Raw genomic sequence first — 24,620 nt, forward strand, 5'->3', positions numbered from 1 at the left:
CCTCACGGGAGGTTCCAAGTGAAAATTTCTCTCAGGTTGGTGGTTTCTGTTGAATGGTACTGCAAAACAGCGCTGACGGACGGGACGGAAGAAGATGAGACAAACACATGCGCTGAACTAACAACCAAATGGTTTATTGCGAAAGAGGGGTGCAATATAAAGCATAGAAGGGAAAACTGCGGTGTAAACATGACAAGGCATACATTCGGGATATCATCAATGATTAAGAAAAGCGATCTCCTGTGGGAATAGAGCCACCGATGGTTGGCTTGCACATGAGTTACCTAATGTGTGAATGTGAAAGGCCTCCGATATCATTTGGTTGTTAGTTCAGCGCATGTGTTTGTCTCATCTTCTTCCGTCGCGTCCGTCAGCGCTGTTTTGCCGTACCATTCAACATAAACCAACCAGCCCGACTCAGCCCTCTCCTTGGTGGTTTCTGTTCCGAACACCCAATAGAAATCTAGCCCAATGAAAAAGCCATAATGCAAGCTAACTCTACTAACTTCTGCTTTCAGAATCTAATCAGCAGAAGATAAGCGTAATGTTCCGCCTACTTCCAAACGCACCCACATTCTGCCTTCTTGCTGCTAGAAAAACGCAGTTCATGCCTGCTTTGGAGGCGTTATTTAAGGTTATATGAGTACTATTAGTGTTGCCAGGTGTAGCAATTCTTAAGCGGCTATATACATTGTTTCAAGTTCCCATCCGCTCTATCTCTCTTCTGCAGTGGTATTTCGAGTGTCGTAGCTCTTCGATGGCTTTCGCGTAGCCCTACTATCTGCGCTCCTCCATGTATAGTGCTGTTTCAGCAGCATAAAACAAAGACCTTATCCGTAGGCCGTTATCTCGCACGATTTCTGCGACCCAGGCACAAGGTGGACAGATATGTACGGCGGCTGTATATACCCAAGTAGAATAATAACAGTTACCCTTGCTGAAACAAGATATATGTATATACGCTTCCTATACCATATGTTGTCGATTGAAAAAAAATTAAATACACCTGGGTATATATTAACCTCACGTTATACACTAACGCGACAGCCTTAAGGCTAGTTTTCGGCATAAAATTCTGCGTACTTGGCGGTGTTGTCGTCGTCGTCGGCGGCGAAAAAGCAGGGTCACCTGCCACCGAGGTCACGTGACCTTGCGACGTCATCAGAACCTGTCCACCATGCCAAGTGGCAACCTAGGCTGCTGAACCGGAAGACGCGAGGTCGGAGGTATTCATCACTCAGTGCGCCGGGCCAAACGGGCAGAGGCGCTAGAGAAACGCTTCCGCTCATACAAAGACGAGGACGTGGTCTACGTGGATGCAGCTGAGTATGGTAAGAACACGATGACTTTCGCGGTCGTCAATAATAAACAACTCCTCAAAATAAGTGCCTCCATACTCTCGGGTAACCCAGAGGCTGCAGAGGAAGCTGCCATAGCACTGTCTTGTGTAGGCACAAAAGCGAGGTACATCATCAGTGACTCCAAAGTTGTCATTCTAAATTTCAGCAGGGGCCGGGTCTCCCCTCTAACGAATACAATTCTAAGCCGTCATGTAATAGACAGGAAAATTACACTGGTCTGGACACCAGCACATGCATCCCTGCCTGGTAATGAGACGGCCCACGAGTTCGCCCGAGGCTTTTCCTTCCGGGCGGACCCGAGTGAGGTGGTCTTTACAGACAGGGATCGCATGGTGACCTACAGAGAAATTACACAGCACTATCGTTTGCAACGAGCTAGACTTCCTCCAGCGGATAGATCCTTGTCCAGATACCAAGCCATCAACTGGCGCCGGTTACAAACTTACACCTTTCCAAACCCGGCCCTCTGGAGTCTTATGTACCCAGGGCAATTTTCAGACAAATGCGCAAACTGCGAACTTAGGGCCACCTTGGACCACATACTATGGGAATGTCCTCATGCCCCCCGGGAGAGACGAGGTATAAACACAAAAGATCAATGGGAGACCTTACTACTGAGCTCCGACCCGGCGACTCAGTTACAACTCGTCCGACTGGCCGAAGCCGCCGCCGAGAGTCAAGACCTTTCGGCCGTCGTCTAGGCGGGTAGCCCTCTCGCTACCCTCTGTCTGTTGGACATTAAAAGTTTCCTATCTTATCCTATCCCCGCCGCGACGGTTGAATTTTGGTGGAGGTGAAAATCTAGAGGCCCGTGTGCTGTGCGATGTCAGTGCCCGTTAAAGAATCCCAGGCACTCGAAAATTCCGGAGCCCATCACTGCGGCGTCCCTCACAGCCTGTTTCACTTTGGGACTTTGAAGCTCCATAACCCATAAACCTAACACTGGATTGTCAGCAAACTGCCCTCCGTGGCAGGTAGCAGTTAAATTTATGACTGTTCGCGAGAGGTTCCTCGGGAGAGTGACCTGGGTCTCACAAGCTCCACCGGTTGCAATGTTTGAAAGAGCCGCCTACAGGGGCAATGGCGCATTGCCAAAAAACTGCTGCACCACTGCGACAGGATTGGTATAAGGACTCCCAGGGATATATGAAAGTAAAGTAGAGAATGGCCAGTTTCGCATGTATGGTCATTAACCTATTAACGATGTCGCGTAGGCTCTTAAGGCGTAGCTTAGGCGTTTCCTCTAGTTTTTGGATATATCAGAACTGTCACAAAAGTGGTACGCATTTGTATATTCTCAATTTCGGGTAATTAAGCATATGTCAGTTCTAGAGTTTGTTGATATCACATGTCAATGTATCCTGTATGTCTGTGCCTTGGTCGATCGTCGCAAAAGCGCGAGTACGTGCGCGTCGTCTTCGCGTGTTAGTTTCCGTCCAGTTAGGCAGACCCCCCGCAGTGCGCGAGCGGGGAAGCACACCCGGCTTGTTGTGTATATGTGTTAGGTTTTCGAGCTCAAAGTCACCCCTAACAGGCCCAAAGCTTTGGGCTTCCTTTTCAACTTTTTAACTTTCCTCGCCTGCAAGGTGCCCCCTTGCAGGACAGAAGATGTTGGCGTACGTGACCATTCTTTTGGTTGTCCTACTTTTTTTTTCACCCTCAAAATGGCGGCCATGCATAGTGGAAGGAGCGGAGCCTACGTGCTCCGTCCTTTGTGTATCGACTGCATGGTGCGCTTATGGGTATTTGTTTTATGGGGGCTGTCCCTTAGAGTGAATTATTGGATGGGAGGGAGTGTCTTGTGCGTTGACAACCGACGGCTGGACAAGAACCCGAGTCGGACACAACAGTAGTGCGCCTCTCGCCTCCGAGCACTCCGGACTCCCCGAGCCGCCGCCGCATCGCACTCCGAAGAACGCCACAGGACTCCGGAAGGACCGTCACCTTCGAGAGCTCCCCTTCTGCGTCGTCTTTGTGAGTGGACTGCCGCCGCGCTCGCTGGACCGTTTCCTAATTGACTGTGAACTTTCCCTTCACTCCTATTGTGTAATTTTCGATATCTGTGTGCAACCTGCATGTAACCTGTTAGTTAAAATTTGACTTGTATTGATAATTACTAGTTTTCTTGTCCGTTAGTTATTGTGCTTTGTTACTTTCACTTTTGTTTGTAAATGCTTGCTTCTGAGTCTCCTGCAGTTGATACTGATAATACATCTTATTTTCGGAGACTGACTTCGTGGTTCTGTCCTCATTCACGACGGTGAACATAAACCGGCTACCGCTGGGCGTCAAAGCTCCAACCCCTTTGCCTCGGTTCGGGAAGGTGCCTCGCGCTCCTTTCGGAGCCGTGACAAATTCTGGCGTCCGCGACAGGACTTTGACGTAATGAGTAAGCGTTGTGGATGGTGACCGAGCCTCGAATTACAAGTGATTTCGAAGAGTGAGTGAGTTGAGAAGTGTGCATTGCTGATAGATGGTTTTTCAGTTTTGGTAGTTTGGTTTGTCAGTTTTTGATTGTTCCTATGCTTTTGTGAACATGGAGCTAGAGAAATTAGTATCCATAGGTGGGCAGTTAGGTCTCTCAGGAGTGGAACTGAGAAAATGGATAGAGGACGAGCAAGCTCGGCAGAGGGAGGAAAGGTCCATCGCACGGCAAACCGCAGAACAAGAACGCGCGGCAGCAAAAGAGGCAGGTGAGCTCGAAGCCAAGCTTCTTCAGCTAAGATTATCGCTTCGACAGGCGGGAGACGAGTCCGTGGTAAGGGCCGACGGTCGCGACGTGGTAGCAGAACCCAGTTTCCGACTGAACCCCAGCCGGCTGCTTGTTTCCTTTGACGAGAGGAAGGACGACCTGGATGCCTACATCAGGCGGTTCGAGGGCATAGCCCGTAGCCAGAAGTGGCCTGAAGACCAATGGGCGACGGCACTGAGCACATGCCTAAGCGGGGAGGCGTTGAATGTTTTCGGGCGACTTACACCTGAAGACGCCTCCGATTACAAGAAGGTCAAGGCGGCGCTCTTGAAGCGATTTCGATTTACAGTCGACGGGTTCCGAGAGAAGTTCCGGGGCGGGAAACCAGCCGACGGCGAGACAGCCGCACAATATGCAGCGCGTCTAAGCCATTACTTAGACCGCTGGGTGGAGCTGTCTGAAATCTCCCTTGAATACAAGACGCTTCGCGAGTTGTTCATTAAGGAGCAATTTCTGAGCAGCTGTCACGCGAGCCTGTCATTGTACTTAAGGGAACGGAAGGCAGGAACACTGCAAGACATGCTAAACCTTGCTGATCAATTCTTGGACGCACAAGGAGGTGCCAACCTAGCGAAGGGAAGGAAAGAAAGCCGGGAGGAAGCAAACAAAGCGGGAGGCGACGAAAGAAAACCCGGCGAGAGGGGAGCGTCGAGATGTTATCTCTGCGGCCGGACGGGGCACACTGCCGCGCAGTGTCGGAGCCGCGTCCCTGCCAACCACCTCCCCCACTGCTTCAAGTGTGGCCGAAAAGGGCACAAAGCGAATGCGTGTCGACAAGGCGCGCCTGAACAGAACCAGGCAGCCTGTGTGTACTCCCCCTCGAGGGAGGTCGAAAAAAACATTTGCGACGGCTATCTAGAGTTGAAGGATGGTAGCCGTATTCCCGTCGTCAGTGCGGTGCGAACAGCGCGGAAGAGGTTTTTGGTGGAAGGATTACCCGTAGTTGCGGGAAGTTTGAACGGGAGGGCAGTCACTGTGTTGCGTGACACCGGTTGTAACACCGTGATTATCCGGAAGGATTTGGTAACCGATGACCAGCTAACGGGTACGAGTAAACCCGTGTACTTGGTCGACGGCACAGTGAAGATGCTCCCAGAAGCGCAGGTGCAGGTCCGGACCCCCTACTACAGCGGAAATCTCGTAGCACTGTGCATGCAGGACCCTATATATGACCTTATACTGGGTAATATCGAGGGTGCCAGGGCTCCTGATGATCCCGTTGAACCAGTCGAAGGGGCTACTGTGGAAATGGATTTAGTCGCCGAAACCACCGCCGCCGTAGTAACTCGCGCTCAGGCCAAAAAGGGGCCCCCGAAATTCCAGAAACTCGGCACTCCGGACGCGGAAGGACAATTCGAGGATGGCGAAAGCTATGCAGCCGATCAAGAAAAAGATCGAACGCTGCAATCGTGCTTCTCACAAATCGACAAGCAATTAAAGTGTCGGGATGGTGAGAGCAGTATTCTGTTCAAGAAGGAAGGCGGCCTGTTGTACAGATGCTACATGGAGAAGGACGGACGACAGGTGCGACAGCTGGTCGTTCCCGAACGGCACCGGGAAACGGTGCTCAAGATGGCTCATGACAGCATGATGGCAGGACATCTGGGTGCCCAGAAAACAAAAGAGCGGATTTTAGAAGAGTTTTTCTGGCCTGGCATCACGGCGGATGTCAAGAGATTCGTGGCATCATGCGACATTTGTCAGCGAACCACGCCGAAGGGGAGAGTGCCACGCGTTCCCCTTGGGAAGGCACCAATCATTGACACCCCCTTCAAACGGGTGGCTATTGACATCGTCGGGCCAATCTACCCTCCGTCCAAACAGGGCAATAAATACATCTTAACGCTGGTCGACTATGCCACCCGTTACCCGGATGCAGTGGCTTTGCCAAGCATAGAATCCGAGCGTGTTGCCGAAGCTCTGGTGGCGATGTTTTCGCGATTCGGTGTCCCCAAAGAGGTACTCAGCGACCGTGGTACAAACTTCACCTCAGAATTGATGAGGGAAGTGGCCCGACTGCTTTCCATCCGTCAACTTCACACCACTCCATACCATCCCATAGCTAACGGGTTAGTGGAGAAGTTCAATGGCACATTGAAGATGATGCTGAGGCGAATGTGCGCTGAGAAGCCAAAAGACTGGGATCGGTACCTATCCCCTCTTCTTTTTGCCTACCGGGAGGTTCCCCAATCCAGCCTGGGTTTCTCGCCGTTTGAGCTCCTCTACGGCCGACACGTGCGTGGGCCACTGGCTATCCTAAAGGAGGTGTGGACGAACGAGAGCCTAGATGAAGAGGCAAAGACCACTTACGAGCACGTACTCGACCTTCGAAACAGACTGGAAGAGACGTGTCGTTTGGCGCATGAGGAACATGAAAGAGCAGGTACTCGTTATAGGAAGTTCTACGACCGTAAGGCGAAGGACCGGAACTTCGAACCTGGCCACAAGGTGTTAGTGCTGCTCCCAACTGATAGCAACAAGCTGTTGCTGCAGTGGAAGGGCCCATTCGAGGTCACCGCCAAGAAAGGAGACGCAGATTACGCCATTCAGACGGCTAGCGGGTCAAAGATTTTTCACGCAAATATGCTAAAAAAGTACGAAGAGAGGGGAGACGCACACGCCAACAGACTGTGCCTGGTGATCAGCAGCCTGATTGAAACGGATGAGGACAGTAAGCTGCCGGTTCCAGAGTTTAAGAAAACAGAGGGAGTGGCAGAAGTGAAACTGTCCCCACACCTCGATGCCGCGAAGAAACAGCTCCTTTTGTCTACAATGGAGAAGCACGCGGCTATTTTCTCTAATGTTCCCGGCAAAACTGAATGGATGGAGTGCAACCTCCCGCTTACGACAACCACACCAGTTCACGTCAAGCAGTACCCTCTACCGTTCGCAACCCGGCAAGGTATCGAGAGCGAAGTGCAAGAAATGGAGAGGCTGGGAATTGTTGAGAAGTCCGTGTCCCCATATAACTCTCCCGTACTCCTGGTCAAAAAACCGGATGGAAGTAATCGCCTTTGCATCGACTTTCGGAGGCTGAATGACGTTCTCGTCGGAGACTCGGAGCCTATGCCCAGAGCCGATACCGTTTTTGCCACGGCGGGAGACAAGAGATATTTTTCCAAGGTGGACTTCGTAAAGGGATACTGGCAGATTCCGCTGTCCCACGACGCCAAGGCTAAGACAGCGTTTTCCACCACGTCGGGACTCTACCAGTTCCGCTTCATGCCGTTCGGCATCAAGACGGCGCCCGCAGTTTTCGCCAAACTGATGCGCAAGGTGGTCGGCGGCATTCTTGGAGTAGAACACTACTACGACGACATACTGGTCGCCAGCTCGACCTGGGAGGAACACATTACCGCACTACAACAACTTTTTGGCCGAATCAAAGCAGCCGGGCTCACAGTGCGACCCAGCAAGTGTGAACTGGGGATGACCGAAATTGATTTCCTCGGCCATCGAATCGGAGCAGGAAAGCTGGCGCCCCTGGGAAAAACTCTGGACAAAATACAAGCAGCCGAGCCACCAAAGACAAAGCGCCAGGTGCGAGCTTTCCTGGGATTGACAGGCTATTACAGGGAGTTTATCCCCAACTATGCAGAGATAAGCGCACCCCTCACCCAGCTGATCCGGAAGGGTAAAAGTAACGCTGTGAAATGGGAACCCGAGCACGAGGAAGCCTTCCGCAAGCTCAAGCACTGCATCTCTAATCCCCCTATTTTGCGGCTGCCGAACTTCAAAGAGGCCTTCGTGCTGCGCACCGACGCCTCCGACACTAGCTTAGGCGCTGTGCTCCTACAGCAGTACGAGGGAATGCTACACCCTATCGCGTATGCAAGCCGAAAGTTGCTGGCTAGAGAGGTAGCCTACAGCACTATCGAACGAGAGTGCCTTGCTTTGGTCTGGGGAGTCCAAAAGTTTTCGACCTACCTATATGGTGTCGAGTTTCTTGTACAGACAGATCACCAGCCGCTGGCCTATATCCAGAAAAGTAGGCAATTGAACAGTCGAGTTCTTCGCTGGAGTTTGCTCCTCCAGGAGTATAATTTCCGCGTACAACATATTAAGGGTAGTCAGAATGTTGGGGCGGACTACCTTAGCCGGTTGTAGATTTCATGTGATTTTGCTTGCATCGTTGAATATCGTGTTATACTCCTATGTGTTGTCTGAACTTCGTTTTGTTTTGTGTTGTGAACTTTGTTTTATGTGCTACTTATGGTATATTGCATCTACATGCATTGTGTTGGCCTGCGTGCCACGTTTTGTTAGTTAAGAATATTATTACATAATATTCTGAAAGTGGGGGGCCGTGTCACAAAAGTGGTACGCATTTGTATATTCTCAATTTCGGGTAATTAAGCATATGTCAGTTCTAGAGTTTGTTGATATCACATGTCAATGTATCCTGTATGTCTGTGCCTTGGTCGATCGTCGCAAAAGCGCGAGTACGTGCGCGTCGTCTTCGCGTGTTAGTTTCCGTCCAGTTAGGCAGACCCCCCGCAGTGCGCGAGCGGGGAAGCACACCCGGCTTGTTGTGTATATGTGTTAGGTTTTCGAGCTCAAAGTCACCCCTAACAGGCCCAAAGCTTTGGGCTTCCTTTTCAACTTTTTAACTTTCCTCGCCTGCAAGGTGCCCCCTTGCAGGACAGAAGATGTTGGCGTACGTGACCATTCTTTTGGTTGTCCTACTTTTTTTTTCACCCTCAAAATGGCGGCCATGCATAGTGGAAGGAGCGGAGCCTACGTGCTCCGTCCTTTGTGTATCGACTGCATGGTGCGCTTATGGGTATTTGTTTTATGGGGGCTGTCCCTTAGAGTGAATTATTGGATGGGAGGGAGTGTCTTGTGCGTTGACAACCGACGGCTGGACAAGAACCCGAGTCGGACACAACAGTAGTGCGCCTCTCGCCTCCGAGCACTCCGGACTCCCCGAGCCGCCGCCGCATCGCACTCCGAAGAACGCCACAGGACTCCGGAAGGACCGTCACCTTCGAGAGCTCCCCTTCTGCGTCGTCTTTGTGAGTGGACTGCCGCCGCGCTCGCTGGACCGTTTCCTAATTGACTGTGAACTTTCCCTTCACTCCTATTGTGTAATTTTCGATATCTGTGTGCAACCTGCATGTAACCTGTTAGTTAAAATTTGACTTGTATTGATAATTACTAGTTTTCTTGTCCGTTAGTTATTGTGCTTTGTTACTTTCACTTTTGTTTGTAAATGCTTGCTTCTGAGTCTCCTGCAGTTGATACTGATAATACATCTTATTTTCGGAGACTGACTTCGTGGTTCTGTCCTCATTCACGACGGTGAACATAAACCGGCTACCGCTGGGCGTCAAAGCTCCAACCCCTTTGCCTCGGTTCGGGAAGGTGCCTCGCGCTCCTTTCGGAGCCGTGACAAGAACACATGTGAAAAATGGCTATATATTAACTGTTGAGAGTATTTTAACTAACTACATGTTGCTATATTCATCCGAACATCAAATTCGTTATGAAGAGCCCCAGCTAATACCGATCTTGAACTTCTTCCTATCAGGCAGTTTCTTAGCCAAGTGATTATGCCGGCAGCTCACTCGCACTTAACGCGTTAACAGCGATTTATCGTAATAAATTACATTTTCTTAGAATTTTGTAACACTATGATTACTCTTTGTAAGGTATAAAGCTCTCCTTAACCCAATTAATCTAATATAGTGAAATTAACTTATATTTTAATGACACGGAAATTACCCGCGTTAAGGAACAAAAATTCTTAGGTGTATGGTTTGATGAACATATTTATCGTGGGGCTCACATATAAGCCGGTTATGCAATGATCTTTCTAAATCCGTAAGTATTATTAAAAGAATAGTCCACCTAACTCGTCTTTGGTTCAAACAGCAGTTATACAATGCCCTTTTTTATTCAAAACTCTGCTATGGGATCTTGGTATGGGGGACAACAACAACAATGAACTACAACAAGCTAATTCTTTTACAAAAACGCATCCTTCATATATACAGCAATTACCACGGCCGTTACGCAGAACTTGCAACAGCTCCATTATTCCAGCGTTATTAACTTCTTCGCGCCGACAAAATTTAGTATAAGAAGCTTCTGCTTACAGTACACAAACAGAAATTATTCTCTAAAACATCAAATCCAGATACTTCTCGGCACATTCTACGGCGAAACATCAGACACATGCCGAATACTAGAATAAATTGCGGAAAGCAAACATTCTTATATAAGTCAACTGAAATATTAAAAACAAGGTTGAGGAACTGTTAGATTTTTAGCGCTTCATTGGGTACTTTCAAAAAAGAGCTTACCACATTGCTACTAGCCGATGTCCTTTCCTTTTCTTGATCACTGTCATTCTGTTCTTTTTCTGCTTGTTTGTACACGTAGTACGTATATCCATCCACAAAATGAATATGTAGAGTGCAGTTGTGCTATGTGAGCATTGTGGCTGTGTAATGTGTATTATATACAAATGTAATGTGTGTGTACTTATGTAAGTTCTGTACTTTTGCTGTTTATATGTATTTCCTTCTGATAGCACTGCTATCGAAACTGTTTACTGTAGGGGGCTGGGACCTCTCGTCAGGTACTTGGTACCTTTAGTCCCAGTCTCCACTCGCGATGACGAGAAATGAAGTTCAAGTTCACTTGCTTGTCTCAGTAATCGGTACAAGTAATCAGTTACTTTCTTATCCCAAAAAACAAATTATAATTAGTGGTACAAATTCTAGAATCTGAACTCGGTCACCAACACTGCATGGTACAGCACGGAATTCCCTTGCGTTGGAGCGACAGCCGAGCTTCAGAGAAACGCGCATCGGAGGATGTCCACACATGCATGCAAACCCGAGCGGGTCCGCATATGACTAGCCCCGTGTTCGGCGCTTCGCATTTCGCATTCCACCCCGGCAGCGCAACGGAATGCCATGTTTGGTGAGCTTGCGCTTTCTCCCGTCAAAGCGTGAACGCAAGTGCAGCGCGAAGCTTTGCGGAACTTCGAGGTGTTATACTCTACGTCTTTGCATGTTAAAGCAACGCACTTCCCACCGGCGCGTACATCGAGATTCGTTCCAGTGTCGCTACTGATGTGTTTACAAGGAAACATGGAAAAAATTCCAGAGAAAATTTCCAAAAACAACTGCACGTAGGTGAAATTACCAACCTACATACTGCAACAGGCTATAGATCAAGCAAGCCGCGCCAGCTCATTCGCGTCCGTGTATATTAGGGGCGGCAGAAAGTTAAGTGGGCGGATGAGATCAAGAAGCTTTGCGGTGACAAGGTGGCAGAAGCTGGCCCAGGACAGGGTTAATAAAAGAAGGATGGTAGGCCTTTGTCCTGCAGTGGACGTAGTCTGGCTGATGATGATGATGATGAATAAAAGTGGGATGAAAATTAACGTTTCAGTAATTGATTACTTCTCTGTAATTGTCCAGCTACATTTCATAGGCTGTAAATGAGTATTCAAAATGAGTCGCATTTCAGAAGAAATGTTGTTTATAATTGTCTTTCTTCTGTGCCGTGTACAAGACTAGCCTGCAGTACGATCGAAGTCTTAACCCCCGCTCGGACCTGATGATAGGTTCAGCCATAAAACGCGATGAGCTACGACACCAGCACTGGGCCAGCACCAGGAGGCCGGCGCGGCGCACTGGCGTCGGGGCATCTTTAGACTGGATATACGATCGCGTTTTCCAGTTAGCAAGCACAAAAAAAAATTACCGAAGACACTTGGAAATTCTAAAGTGTGCTTGGCGAAAACCTTGTGGTCAACCCACTGCCGCTTCCCACTACCGTTTGGCGCGGAATCACTGGGCCACTTCGGAGTTCGACTGCAACGAGACGTCTGGAGAAGGAGCGGCGGCGCAGCTGCCATCGCCGACGCGCGCGCGCTCGTTCTACCGCTACTGTGTGACGTCATGGTTGCTATGCACAGCTGCGGCCCCCACCGGCGCGCCGGTTCCTGAGGAGGGGAGGAGGTTGCGCCGTTGCGCCGAGGAGAGGCTACAGTTGGCACGATTCCAGCGCACGCAGGGACACCGCGAGCATGGACGGACACCGCGAGCATGAGCCATTAAAGGCTTTCGCCTTAATATTCGGTTTCTTAGGACCAGGAAGCGCTGTCAAAGTTTCAGCGCGCACGCGAAAACGCCGGCGTTCGCTACAGTGTTTTGCTTCATTAGGCTCATCTGTATGCAACATAAGGGCGCCGGAAGTGCGCCGTGGACGGCCGCGCGCTAAGTGGGACAAGGACTGCTCGGCAAAGCAGCACGCAGCGAGCCTGTGCGGTGAGCGAAAAGAAATCCCATCGGCCTGCCCTTTCCTACTGCAACGTGTGCCCCGTGTGAAATACAAAAGGGAACAAGCATTTTGCTCGAAAGAGCGAATTTTATGGTTATATCTTCTTTAAATCTCAGAATGACACCTGGATATTATACGGCGAGGGGAAAAGTACTTTGAAAATAGGAAAAGAGAAGTGCTTGCCGCGCATAATTTAGGAGCAATCAATAAATGAATGCTCATACTTCATTTCCTCTCATATTGCACAACCCCCTGGTAGCGCTGCAACAGGCTGTCGCGTTCCACTCCTTGGGTGCAGCTTAAGCGTCTTCCAATTTCTCTAGTTCGCGTTTCATTCGTTGCTGATAACAGAGGTGGTCTATGTTAGTTCCAAAGTTTTTTATCTTCAAGCTGGTTTCGCGCCGCTTCTATGCACCGCTGCAAACACTAATCTGCCCTTTCCTGGCAAATAGAATCACTTGGCAGAGATAGTCGATGTTATCCTAGCTGTAACTAAGTGTAGGAAATGAACTTAGGCGAGGTGAGGTATGCTATGCGATAAAACGGGGATCTTTTAGCGTATGGCTGTCGAGTGGAATATTAGAGAAAAGAAGGATAGCCGGGGGTCGTCGATGAACCAGGTGTGGAGGAGAGATGAAGAAACTAGGACATGGTGGTAGCGGTAGGCTTTGGGTTCGGCTGTTCTGGGATAGTTCCTCACTCTTGCGTTTACGTTACCGGGCTGGTGATGACCATGATGAGTAGAGCCCATTTTCATTCTAGTCCAGTCCGGTGTTGTGCAATCTGAGAAGGCGGGCGGAACACCTCGCCGCTATCACTGCTGGCTGTTCAATGAAAGTACGCGGAATCAGAGCCTGCGCGGAATGTGTAATGGCGCACCACCCCCTGGCGACGGAGTCGCGCCGCAGGTGATTTCCGCGTGTGCGGTTGAAGGCGCCGCAGCGTGGTACATCCGGCCTCCGCGGATAGTGCCGACGTTTCTCTGCAGGAACCCCTTGAGTGCCGCTACGATTCGCCGGCTCCCGCTCGCATCTGACCTCGCCATCGCACGGATGCACGTGCTGGGAGCTCGCGCAACAAGCGCTGTGTGTCAGTTAGCAGAGCAACTCCGAAGCGACAGTGATTTTTCTTCCGAACGACCTTTAGACGCCCGCAAGTTTCTTTCTTCAGTTATCTTGCTACCGTCGAGGGCAGCAGTCACCCACTCGAGTGCAAACCCATTTCTCCAGGAAAGGGGTTTACGCAGCAAATGTGGGAATAGAACAGATAAATTCGTAGAGAACAAAAAAGCAACAACGGCTCTTACAGCAATACGAGTTACACAATATATGTCTTGACAGTAATCGTACAAATTCAGTTAAAGGCGTGCCAGAAAAAATGCACAGGAAAGCATGCAATAGAAAATGTGATAGGTTTTAGGAAAATATAATGCAGCTGTTCTAAGCGGAACATCATCAGGAACTTGGCCTTATTTTTGTGGTGATCTGAAAGAGGACAGCTTGTACAGCGTCGATGCGAACATGTTCGATGCAAACGCGTACTGCTACGGTCACCGGCACATATGCAGGACGAAAGCTGGTCTATATATATGTCTCTGGTCTATGTTTGTATTGGGCTCGACCGCAGGCAGCGTAGGCGTGATGAGAGGACGACCAAAGGGCAAGGGTTGAGCAAGAAAGAGACACTCGTCCGCATCTGCGGTTCATGATGCTGTCTATCATACGTTAACATTCAATGTTTGGTACTTCAGAAGCGCGGCTTCCGTTCTCTTTCCGAATTCCGAATAGTTGTGCATGTGTTACCTGAGTAGGGGGGAAAAATAGTTACCATTTTACTGTCCACCTAATTTTCATTGGTTTATTTTAGCATTACTCGTTAGTATACGGCCACTACTATGATGATTACAGCTGACATCAAGCGCGTATAAACATGTGTAAGTCCACTATTTGGGAAAATTTATCCCATGGTGTGGCAAATGTCAAGTGCAGAAAAACTGGTCGACAGTGGCCTCCTTGGGTCGACAACGCGCTTCGAACGAGCCTGATATCACCTGACTGATCGAGAATTTCGACAGCGTTCTACCGTTCAGCATTCGGTTTCAGAGCACCTTGTGCAGGAGAGGGAGGCACAAATACATTAAATGGTTTGGTTTGGTTTATGGGGTTTAACGTCCCAAAGCAACTAAGGCTATGAGAGACGCCGTAGTGGAGGGCTCCGGAAATTTCGACCACCTGGGGTTCTTTAACGTGCACTGACATCGCACAGTACACGGGCCTCTAGAATTTCTCCTCCAAAGAAATTCTAGCCGCCGCGGCCGGGATCGAACCCGCGTCTTTCGGGTCAGCAGCCGAGCACCATAACCACTGGGCCACCGCGGCGGCAAATACATTAAATGACATGTTCGAACAACGGGGGAGCGGTGTACCTGCTAGTTGCTCTGGTTGCAAGTTGCAAGCGATGTGCCTCGCTCATTGTGCTTATAGATGACGTTGAGGTCAGTAAAGGGGAATGGTCCACCTCTTTCTCACCCACGGCATCGCTAAGCTGGCGCGTCGGGTTAGTTGGTGTGACATCGCAAGACATTGACAGTCTAAAGTCACTGTAAACTTTCATAATAACCCTCGGTCAAAACGCATGCGAAATAAATCCCGGGGGCTTAGCGACTCAGCAGCTTCTTTCCAGTGCGCTCTCCGAAGCGGAAGATCCGGCGAGCACTCCCGGGTTAACGTTGCGCACTTCGGGTTGACTCGGCCTCTGCCACACTCGAGTAGGATGTTCCAGTCGTGCCTGCTGTCGTTGCCGGCGTATTCGCCACCCCGACTCTCTCCGCAGGGCCAACCGGTTTCGCTTCTCCGGCCGGACTCCCTTCCCCCAATCTCTCTCTCTCTTCGATCCCGGTCCAGTGTTTTCTTTCGCATCTTCTTCCCCAGCTTCTCCGTGACAAGAACGCCGCTCCTGGGATGGGAGGGGGTGCGGCGGGGACTTATCAAAACACACCACGTAGCTCACGTGTATAGAGCGGCCATTAAACACCGGCGGTAGGTACGGCAGAAGAAGACGCAGAATAAACAGAAGAGATAGAGTAGAAAGCCGCTGCGTTTTAGGAAATAAGCGCGCGTGCTGCGATAATGCGAAGAGGCGGAGGCGGAGGAGGGGGCCAAGAGGAGGAAAGGCACCGGCAGCGGCCGCTGTATTTGACGGGACGGTAGGGGGGCGCTGTACGCGCCGGCGTGCTCAGAGAGGGCGCGAGCGCGCCAAAGAAAGCGCTGGTTCAAATCTGTCGGCGGCAGCTCAGCGGCAGTCGGCGTGGTGCGTGTGTCGACGCCGGTTCAGCCCGCATTCGATGTCCCACGATGGCATCGCATCGCAGCCTGCTATTCCTCGGGCTGTTGTTGGTCGCCGCCGCCTGCCTGGCTCTCGGCAAACAGGTGAGTACAGGGGTTAATCTCTCATTCGTTTTATTCTTGGCCATCCGTTTCTTTTCTCTCCCGTTCTCGTCCCTTTGCTGTCCTGCTTCTTGCCCGCTTTTCTGGTCTTTGCTGCTGCGGGACGTAAACTCCTTCGTCCGGATTCCTGCACCAGGCAGCCCGCGGGTTTTCGCTGCTGCGCGTGAATAAAAGTGGGCGTGTTTTGCCTTGCACGTGAGGGGCTCGGTCTTTGGCGTCGACTCGGCGCTGGCGTTTCAAATGCGTGCCACAGGCTTGGTCGGCTAGTCGCGTACTACAAGATAACGCCCACGTGGCGATTCTCGGACATGCGGCTCTATCGCTCATTCGAAGAGGAAGCGGTCAGCTTTCTTCGTCCGTTCTTTTTTGTGGAAGGCGACTGCACGCGTATTTAGGCGATTGTTTAGAGCATAACTGGTACACTAACCGGACGTACAAAACCGCGCAGGTGACGCGGCTTCCGTGGTTGCTGAGCAATTTTCGGGACTGAATGAGAACTCGCCGCAGTCTTTCGCTTCCGGTAGTAGTGTAGTTAAGGTCAGCGTTGTAGTGCCGCCAAGTATGAGGCGGAGCGAGAAACGTCCGAAGACCGCGCGCGGCTTTGGCTCGTGTCGGGGACGGGCAGGTCGGGAGCCTTTTTATTTTCTTAGCGCTGCAACAGCGCTAGTACTGAACTCGTACGTAATTTTCGCCTCCTGGCGGTGAAGGAAAAGAAAGCAATGGCCCTGCTCGGAAAAGCGGCGACCGCGCCGGCTAGACAGACACGCGCCCCGCTCCCTCCGCCGCGAGCGAACCACGCCCCACGTGCTCCCTTGGTTTTTTAGGAAAGGATCTTGTTTCCGCGTCCTCCTCTCTGCCGCTCGTTGCCGCCGTCGCGCTCTCGCCCTCTCTCCTAATGCCCCGTACGCGGCTTTTTGCTGACGTTTCTCTAAAATGTGGTTGTGCTCTTTAAAACAAGCCAGACGCGTGTAACTGCCTCGGCGGCGTGGCTTGCCGGCGCGTTAATTCTCCCCGTTCTCGGCGGCATTACGCCCAGTCACTCGGGCCGTTCTGCTGCTTTCGCCGTCCCGTTCCTGGAGGCGTAGAACTGTGTGCCGCCTACGAGACAGACGAGCTTCGTTTGCTCACCAAGCGGAGCTGTTGAGCGCGGGTGTGGCTGTGCCTTGAACTGTGGTTTTGCTAAGTCATAGTTAGACTCGGAAGAGCCGGCACATGTCACCTTTCGAAACGTCACAGTCGACCCCTTTGCTTGAAATCGTTGCATGGATGGCGTTGAGCACGCTTTTCGCGGACAGGTGACATTGGCTAGCTTTAGCAAGGGATCTTCGTCAAGCGAAAGGGAGCTGAGGCTTTGTCAAGCTCTATCTAACAGCTTTTTTTTCTGCATCTTATCTATCCTTCCTAGGCAGAAATGAAGAAATTTAAATTTGATTGTCTGCGCGGGAAATCAACGTATGCAGTTACTATCGGTCTTGGCATAACTGGAGCGCGGGCTACGGCGCCCGTTTAATCTGACAGTGCCACCAACACTGAGGTGCACCGCGACATTCTTTCCCCTCTTCCGCCCCTGTGTAGAATGCCTGCTCCGTTAGCGGGCCGTCGATGCATCACCTTCTTGGTTCCTTGCCCGCTGCATTGCTTCCGTATTCGGAGCCCCTTCCACAGCCCGCCTTCAGTCTTCCTCCCCGCCTGTCTTTCTTTCTCGAGGGTGACAGCGGTTCGTCCGTAATCGGCCATTTCTCAGCACGGATAATTGGGTGCCTTTTCTCAGCGTTCCTCCGCAACCTCCGTGTTCGCCACCGCTGACGTGACAAGCAGCGCGCGTGTCGCACGCCTGCTTTCCGCGCGTTTCGTTCCCTCGACGCTGAGTTCGCTGCTATTTGCGCACCTTAGCACACTGCCACGTGGAGCCATATTCCTAGCTGCGCCTGCTGTCCTGGTTTCGTTCTATGTAAACGGAGTAGCGAGGTGCTGGAAGTGGTAAGGAAATGAGTCTACTTAGGGCTGGTAGTGACCGCAGATCCGGGTCACGAGTTAAATAACTAAGAATATGAATGGAGGGCGGGGATCTCTCGGATAATGAATGGCAGTTTAGCAATATCACTCAATAGAAAAGTGTACAACAGATGCATCTTACCGGTGCTCACCTATGCATGGGGCATAAAGGCGGAGGCTATAGCGACAAGGGTTCAGCTTAAGTTAAGGACAGCACAGTGACCTATGGAAAGAAAAATTATATTCGTAGCGTTAAAAGACAGGAAGAGGGCACAGTGGGTCAGTGATCAAACACGGGTTAATGACATCCTAGTCGAAAGCAAGAGGAAGAAATGGTCTTGGCATGTAATGCGAAGGCAAGATAACCGGTTCTCCTTAAGAATAACGGACTGAATTCCAAAGAAGGAAAGCGTAGCAGGGAACGACAGAAGGTTAGGCGGGCGGATGAGTTTGTGGGGATATGGTGGCTGCAGCTTGTAAATGGCAGGGTTACTTGGAGTTATGGGCCTGCAGTGAGCCTAGTCAGGATGATGATTGACAAGAGGGAGCAATATGAAAGGGAGAAAGGGTCTGCGCATTGGCAGGCAGTTAATTGCTTCGAAAGTAGCGAAAAATGCATTTATTCTTTCTAGGTATTTTCTTCTACAGTCGGGTACAGCTCCAGAACGAAGCGGCGCAGATGCCACTCAGAGGCCTCCCAGCCAATGACGCTGACAGATTTTCGTGACGCCGTGGTTAATCACGTCGCATCTGCCACCCTCTGCGATGTCATGCATGCTAGCAAGTCCAAGGGGATTCAACACGACGTCATGAGAATCGGTCGACGCCATTGGCCGGACGTCCTCCTTTGAGGGGCATCTGTCGCTCCGTTCATGAGTTGTCAGACGGTAGGAGCATCATCAGCGCGATTTCAAGTTCGACGAAGAAATAGAACTAAGTTTGGTCGCTGTGGGCTATGTGTTCCCGTCTATACTGCTCGCGCCTGTATGTGTGCGTATGGGTGAGTACAAACTAGAAGCTCGCCACCGAACGCGCCCAAGGTCTGAAGAAAGTCGAACAAACACAACTGGTGGACGACCCTGCCTTTGTGCACAAACCTTGTTGTAGCCAATATACGAAATGCCGGCAACGGAGCCGCACTCTACAGTACGTGCCTCGACAGGGGCCGGGGGCTCGCACACTCAGCGAGTTGATTGTCAGGTGGCAGTTAATATGGTTAAGACGCGTTAAAAAAAAAAAAAACTTTCGCTGCGACGAATCAAAGCTCCTTTGGTAATTTCGCGGCTAGACTCTACACAGCGCTGTCGGTGCTCTTGAGGCCACACCCAACTGATTAAGGATCGGAAGAATTCTGTACCGCTCACATGGCGTGGTACATGGAGTTCTCTGATCGTTCGGGAATAGTCGTTCAGAAACATAACAAGGGAATTGAGCCCATGATTAGCAATGACTGTCGCTATTGCCTTCAGAGAAGCTTAACTGGACTCGCTGTTAATAACTAGTGCTAAGGCTAGTGACACCGCAAGCCCGTCCTGGAGAGTTGGTAACATGTGGAGGCATGCAAAGCTCAAGCGCCATTCGAGTGAGTCGTTCTGGATGCAGTGCGAGTATCGATACCGAGAAGCGAATGGGCCATTCATGCGTCGCCCTTCGGCCGATAATCGATTCGCCGGCGCGATACGCAATAGTACACTAGTGCAACGCGATGCGGCTGCGATCGCGTATGGTGCGGGGCTCGACGCCCAGTAACTCGAGACAAGTATATAGCCTCCGGGACTGCCCCCTCATTACGCAACACGGTCGCAGGCAGGCGGGCTGAACTGGCTGCAGCTTCCTACCTTATTACAGGGGGTGCCTCGGACGGCTACACAGTTTTCATTCGTGTGCGAGCGCCGCCGCGTCCTCTGCGACTGGGCGCGACGTGGACGGTCGGTCGCCGCACCCTACGCGATGGTGTGTACTACGACCACCGGTCATTTCGTATGGACGTCACGAAGCGGCGTGTTTGCGGAGAAGCCAAAATATTCTCGGGCCTCGGTGTCGTCCGTACAGACGACGGCGGCCCCAGCGACCGCTCTTATGCTGCGCCCATCGCTGCAGCAGCTCTAAGCCGGTTCTTCTTCGCTCATCTTAATGTCTGCACTGGATACTCCACCTCCCCTCTCCGCGCTTGTGCTTTTCTTTTACTCTGTTTCAAGTTTTCTTCGAGACGCAAGGCTTGCGTCATACGCCCCTCGTCTGCTCTTTCATGCGGCCGCGTCGACCCTGGTTTTCTTTCTTTTTCGTTCTTTCGTGCTGGCGGGCGGGTTTGAAGAGGCTCTTCCGTGACTCCGCCGCTGTCGATGTCGCTGGCTGGCGCGCAACAAGAGGCTTCCGAATTTTTTTTCCTTTCGCGTCTCGAAGGCGCTGCTTCGCTACCGGAATCCCGTCGCCTCTGGACCCGCTCTACCTCTTGGTTTGGTTTTTGTTTTCTTCGCCAGCCCGACCGGAGCCTCGCAACGTTCCTTGTTCGCACCCGATAAGCCTCGCGACGCGTTATCTACAGCTCTATGCTCCATTTTTTCATTCACTTAGAGCTCCATTTGTAGGACCTTTACGTAGCCGGAGAGGCTTCATTTGTTGGCGTACGCGGTCTGTAGGTGCCGCTAACTGCGACGCTTTAAAGCAGAGTGCTTCGTCGCGCCCTCTAGCATGCTCCCGGAGGAACGAACGTGACCGAAGGGACCAGACTTGCTCTTTTAGACATTGCGTGTGGTCTGTATTCGTTCAATAAACCTGCCGGCGGCGTCCTCCGCATGACCTTCAAAGGCGCAATAATAAGTTCAAAGCATTAACAGTAAGTTCAAAGAACGAGCGCTGCTCTCTTCCGTGTTGTAGGCTCCTTCCATCCGCAATTTGCTTTTGCTGAGTACAGGAACTAGCACGAGAAAATCTCATTGGAGTGTAGGAACTTTTCCCAAGGGTTCTGGCATACCAAGCTTCTCCGCAGGTCTACAGCGCCTTGCTTTTACTTTATTGGGTACTGGATCTTGTCCGAAGCGTGGCAAGCCGATTGGGACTAGTCGCATTAGTCAACTGTCTTATATACGCGTAAATATGCTTCTTGAATGCCACTGAACTTGAAGGAAGACCGTAGCCGCGCCTTGCACGTCACAACAGTCGCGGCACTTGTTCGTCGTAAATTCCTCGGTTTACAACCAGGTTTATCACGTACACGCCTGAGTTGGAAGGGCGTTCGTTGGCCGAGCAGCGTCGATATGCAAGCCGCTCTGCTGATTTCGCCTACGCGTCTCAGTTGCTCTCGGGCCGGCCACTATGCGGTAGTCCTTTTGTTAGCACAATATTAAGGGCTGAGCGTGTCGCTGGTTTGGAGAATGGGAACTATCTGATCGTCCCAGACCGACGTCAGCCAAGCGCGCCAGAAAGGATGGAGAGGTGTACGGAAATATCTTGACTACAGACGGAACAGCAGAACGTCGTAGATGAAATAACATTAAGGTATAATGGGTCTATACGCGGGCGGTGTAGGCAAAATGAGCGGAGTTGGCGAGTTTTGTATTTTGCGAGCGATGTGTGATTCGCGTGTTACACACCGCCTTGGCTCGGAAAAAAGCAGAATTGAACATTTCGGGGAAGGGTGCTTGACTGATGTGGTGCGGCCGGGCAGTCGAGGAACCATCGACGTGTGGACATACTCGAGCAAAGTGTTTTCGAGAGCAAAGCAGTTGGGGTCACTTCAGTCGCATTGCCAAGCCCGAGTCCTGGCGGACAGAGCAATAGCAAGGTTCGAGCCAGCGAGTCGGCTCTGGAACGACGCAAAGAGCTCCATATTTCGACTTCATGCCATTCGGCCACAATACCGGCGCAGGGAAAGCCCACAAAAGGCATTCGAGTGCTTTACGTCGACTCTCGTAGAGATTCCCGTCTCGTGAAGCAGCTTTGTCCTGTGTCCACTCCTTGCACCGGTATCTCTGACCGTACGAGAGTTCCTCCGCCACTTTTCTTTATTCGTTCTCGCCCCGCGTCCTCCACATTGCCTCCTCTCTCCGTCCTTCTGGCACGCCGACGATGCAGGGAGCGCCGCTGCGGCGGGCAGCTCCTCTCGTAACGAATGTCCCGCGTTATCTTATCACGGTCGCAATTGAGCGGCGCAGACCCGCACTCGATTCCACCTCCTGGGACGATGGCAGCATTGGCGTGCCGCCGCCGCCCTCCTGGCGGCGACATTGCTTGTCCCGCTGGGGACCTGGTCCGCGTTCCTTTTATGCACACTCATTTCGTGTGCCGCGGATGCCGGAGGTTGGGGAACTCGTGTGACAAACACGGCGCAGTTCGCACGGGGCGCAACAAGCAGCAATTTCTCTTCTCCCCCGCCACCGAAAGGCTTGTCGTGTATCTGCACTCTTCGCAGGAACACTCTCGTGTGTCCCTATCTGGCTCTCTGTCGAGATTGAGGGGCCTCTTCAGTGTGGTTTCGCTTTCTGGACTCCCCGACAAGAAAGTCATTGCTAGTCTTGGGGCAGCAAAGAAAGTATGTCCACAAGGAACTCCTTCAGTGGCGTGCGCGCTGCGTTTCTTTTCATACATCTCTTCTGGCCGTCTACGCGACGATTTGCCTGATCCTCGCCATCTCGGCACCGGCTCGTCGTCTTGTCATCCCCTTCCCCCCTCCCCCCCCACCTGGAGCGCGCTGTCCGCGATAAAAGGGCCTGGGCGGCGCGTCAAGGCGCTCGCGCCGGATGCTGCACGTAGTACACACAGCGTGCCCTGGTGCCTTCCCGTGGCGGTCACGTAATCGCGCGCCGGCACCTGCGACGCTATATCGCGCTGCCCGTGAGGTACCTCGCATACACTGCTTGTACGCCTTATCGTCCGCCACTTGTCTCCGAAGGTGAAGGCTATAACTATTCACCTTCGGGGCGTTTCGCTTCTTGCAGTGTTGCAGTTTTTTCTTCTCATATCACAGCGTCTTGCGGTGAGCCTCGATCAGTGTGATAACTGACGCGCAGACTTGAACAATCTCATCGCGTATGCAACTTGAAGCTCGTGATGAGAAAGTATCGGTCACGTCAAAGATGACCCTGAATGCGAGATTCGTAGCGTGCACATTCCGGTATATAGCTTTCTTATCGCCGATCAATTGAGAAGACAAGGCTGGGGACATGAGCGCGTTTGACATGCATTTCATTTGAAGGAAGCCAACAGTCACAAAAACTAAGAAAGCAGAAAGAATTTTTTTTTTTTTTACTGCAATAGCAGTAAGAGTGGCACTTGACGAAAATGCCGGCGTTATCTGTATCAAGACAAATTTTCTGTGAAGTCTCCGCCATCCAGAAGCCTACTTCCAGCCTCCACGAGTACTCTGCCCGCTCAGAAGTGAAACAAAAATGCGGCGGAGAAAACGTAATCAGAGGCTCGGTGGGAAAGTCAATTGCCCTCCAGAAGCGCGAGCCACCTTCCAACCCCACTCCACCACTCCCTAGCTAGAGCTGTGGCCACCGTACCCACATTCACCCTCTAAGAATATTCTGTTGGTGTGAAGCCTAGGATTACAGTAAAAACATTCAGTACAGTAAGGATCACACTGCTATAGCAGCTTTCGTGATCACGCTGTCACTATTTAATTTGGGCGTTGATAAATGAAAATTTAAATATTTTTTCCCTGAAAGATAACAGATTATGAAGCAAACGGATAAAATCTCTTAATACGATTACCACTATAACGCGTGATTCAATATTTTCATTTCGCGCTATACTAAACGTTGAGCGTTGAGGGCGGCACCTGTGCGAGACCCATGTTAATTATATTCTTTTTACTGTTCCTGATTTTTTTTTTACTTTACCATCCGTTATCTTTCAGGAAAAAGACGTTAGAATAATTTCCTATTCACCATCACTAATATTTTAAAAAAAAAGAAAACATTCCCCTGTGCTTTCTTCGGTTTCCATGACTGTTGTCTTGCTTGAAATGTATCGCCGGGCAAGTTACACTGGCATCGCGCTCTGGAGTGCAGACTCTGCCTTCTTTCCTTACTATAGCCTCTCGTACTCCCGGGTGTTAACTCGCTTTTCTCGGAAGTCTTCGGAGAAGCTTGAAAGGGTAGGCTGCGTGAAACAAGGTGTGCGCAAGGCTCCGTCTCGTAGGCGCTCCCGTAGGTCGGCTGCCTAGCATAACCAGCGGGCTGCTTGTGAGGTCGCGGAGTCCGCATCAGAGCACATGATTTCGCCCATCTCCACACGTCGGTCCACGCCACTTACTGCACTCTTGAGGTATATATCGCGAATAAATGGAGGCGGTATAGGACAAAAGTCGCTTACAGACGGTTCTGTTCTATTCTAAGCATCTGACGCGTCTCCAGTCTCAATGCCAGCTTGTGGCTTCAGAGCAGGAGAGCGAATCTCCAGGGTTTCCCTTGAATGCCGCCGGGACTGTCGGTAAACACATGCAAGTTCTGTGCCAAGTAGTAGGACATGGAAACTCGCGCCCTTTGAATGTCTCCTAGTTCTTCACGGATTCGTGCACAATGGGCTAACTGATGCTGGTTTTGCGTAGATTTTCTAGTTCCTCCGTGGGCTGTACAGTCGTGAGCAATTACTTTAATTTCTCCGAATTAATTAGCACTTTGTTTTGCATTCTGTGTTATCCTCTTATCGTATTGTACCCAAGTCTCAAATATAGGGGAGAAATAAGAAAATTCACAATTCTCAGCAAAACCTTTATTTCCTCTATTATTGCCCAGGACTGTACACATGTGCGTATCAGTGCGA

At 51.0% G+C, this 24,620-nt stretch overlaps 1 protein-coding gene across 37 annotated transcripts in view; it reads left to right on the forward strand.

Moving 5' to 3' along the window:
* Positions 1–15,655: 15,655 nt before the first annotated feature.
* The window catches only part of LOC149364999 (basement membrane-specific heparan sulfate proteoglycan core protein-like), a 332,955-nt gene continuing 323,990 nt past the window's right edge, over positions 15,656–24,620 (forward strand). For 34 of the 37 annotated variants that reach the window (XM_089575021.1, XM_089575023.1, XM_089575022.1 and 31 more), the window contains exon 1: positions 15,658–15,839. In XM_089575021.1, the coding sequence (XP_089431147.1) occupies positions 15,765–15,839 (75 nt within the window). In that variant the 5' untranslated portion in view covers positions 15,658–15,764. Of the gene's footprint in view, positions 15,840–24,620 lie in introns of all 37 variants that reach the window. The other 3 variants (XM_089575025.1, XM_089575031.1, XM_089575062.1) reach the window with 2 other exon arrangements.

The sequence above is a fragment of the Amblyomma mixtum genome, chromosome 2 (genome assembly GCF_055824585.1).
Source record: "Amblyomma mixtum isolate Tamu chromosome 2, ASM5582458v1, whole genome shotgun sequence".
In the NCBI taxonomy this organism is placed as follows: domain Eukaryota; kingdom Metazoa; phylum Arthropoda; class Arachnida; order Ixodida; family Ixodidae; genus Amblyomma; species Amblyomma mixtum.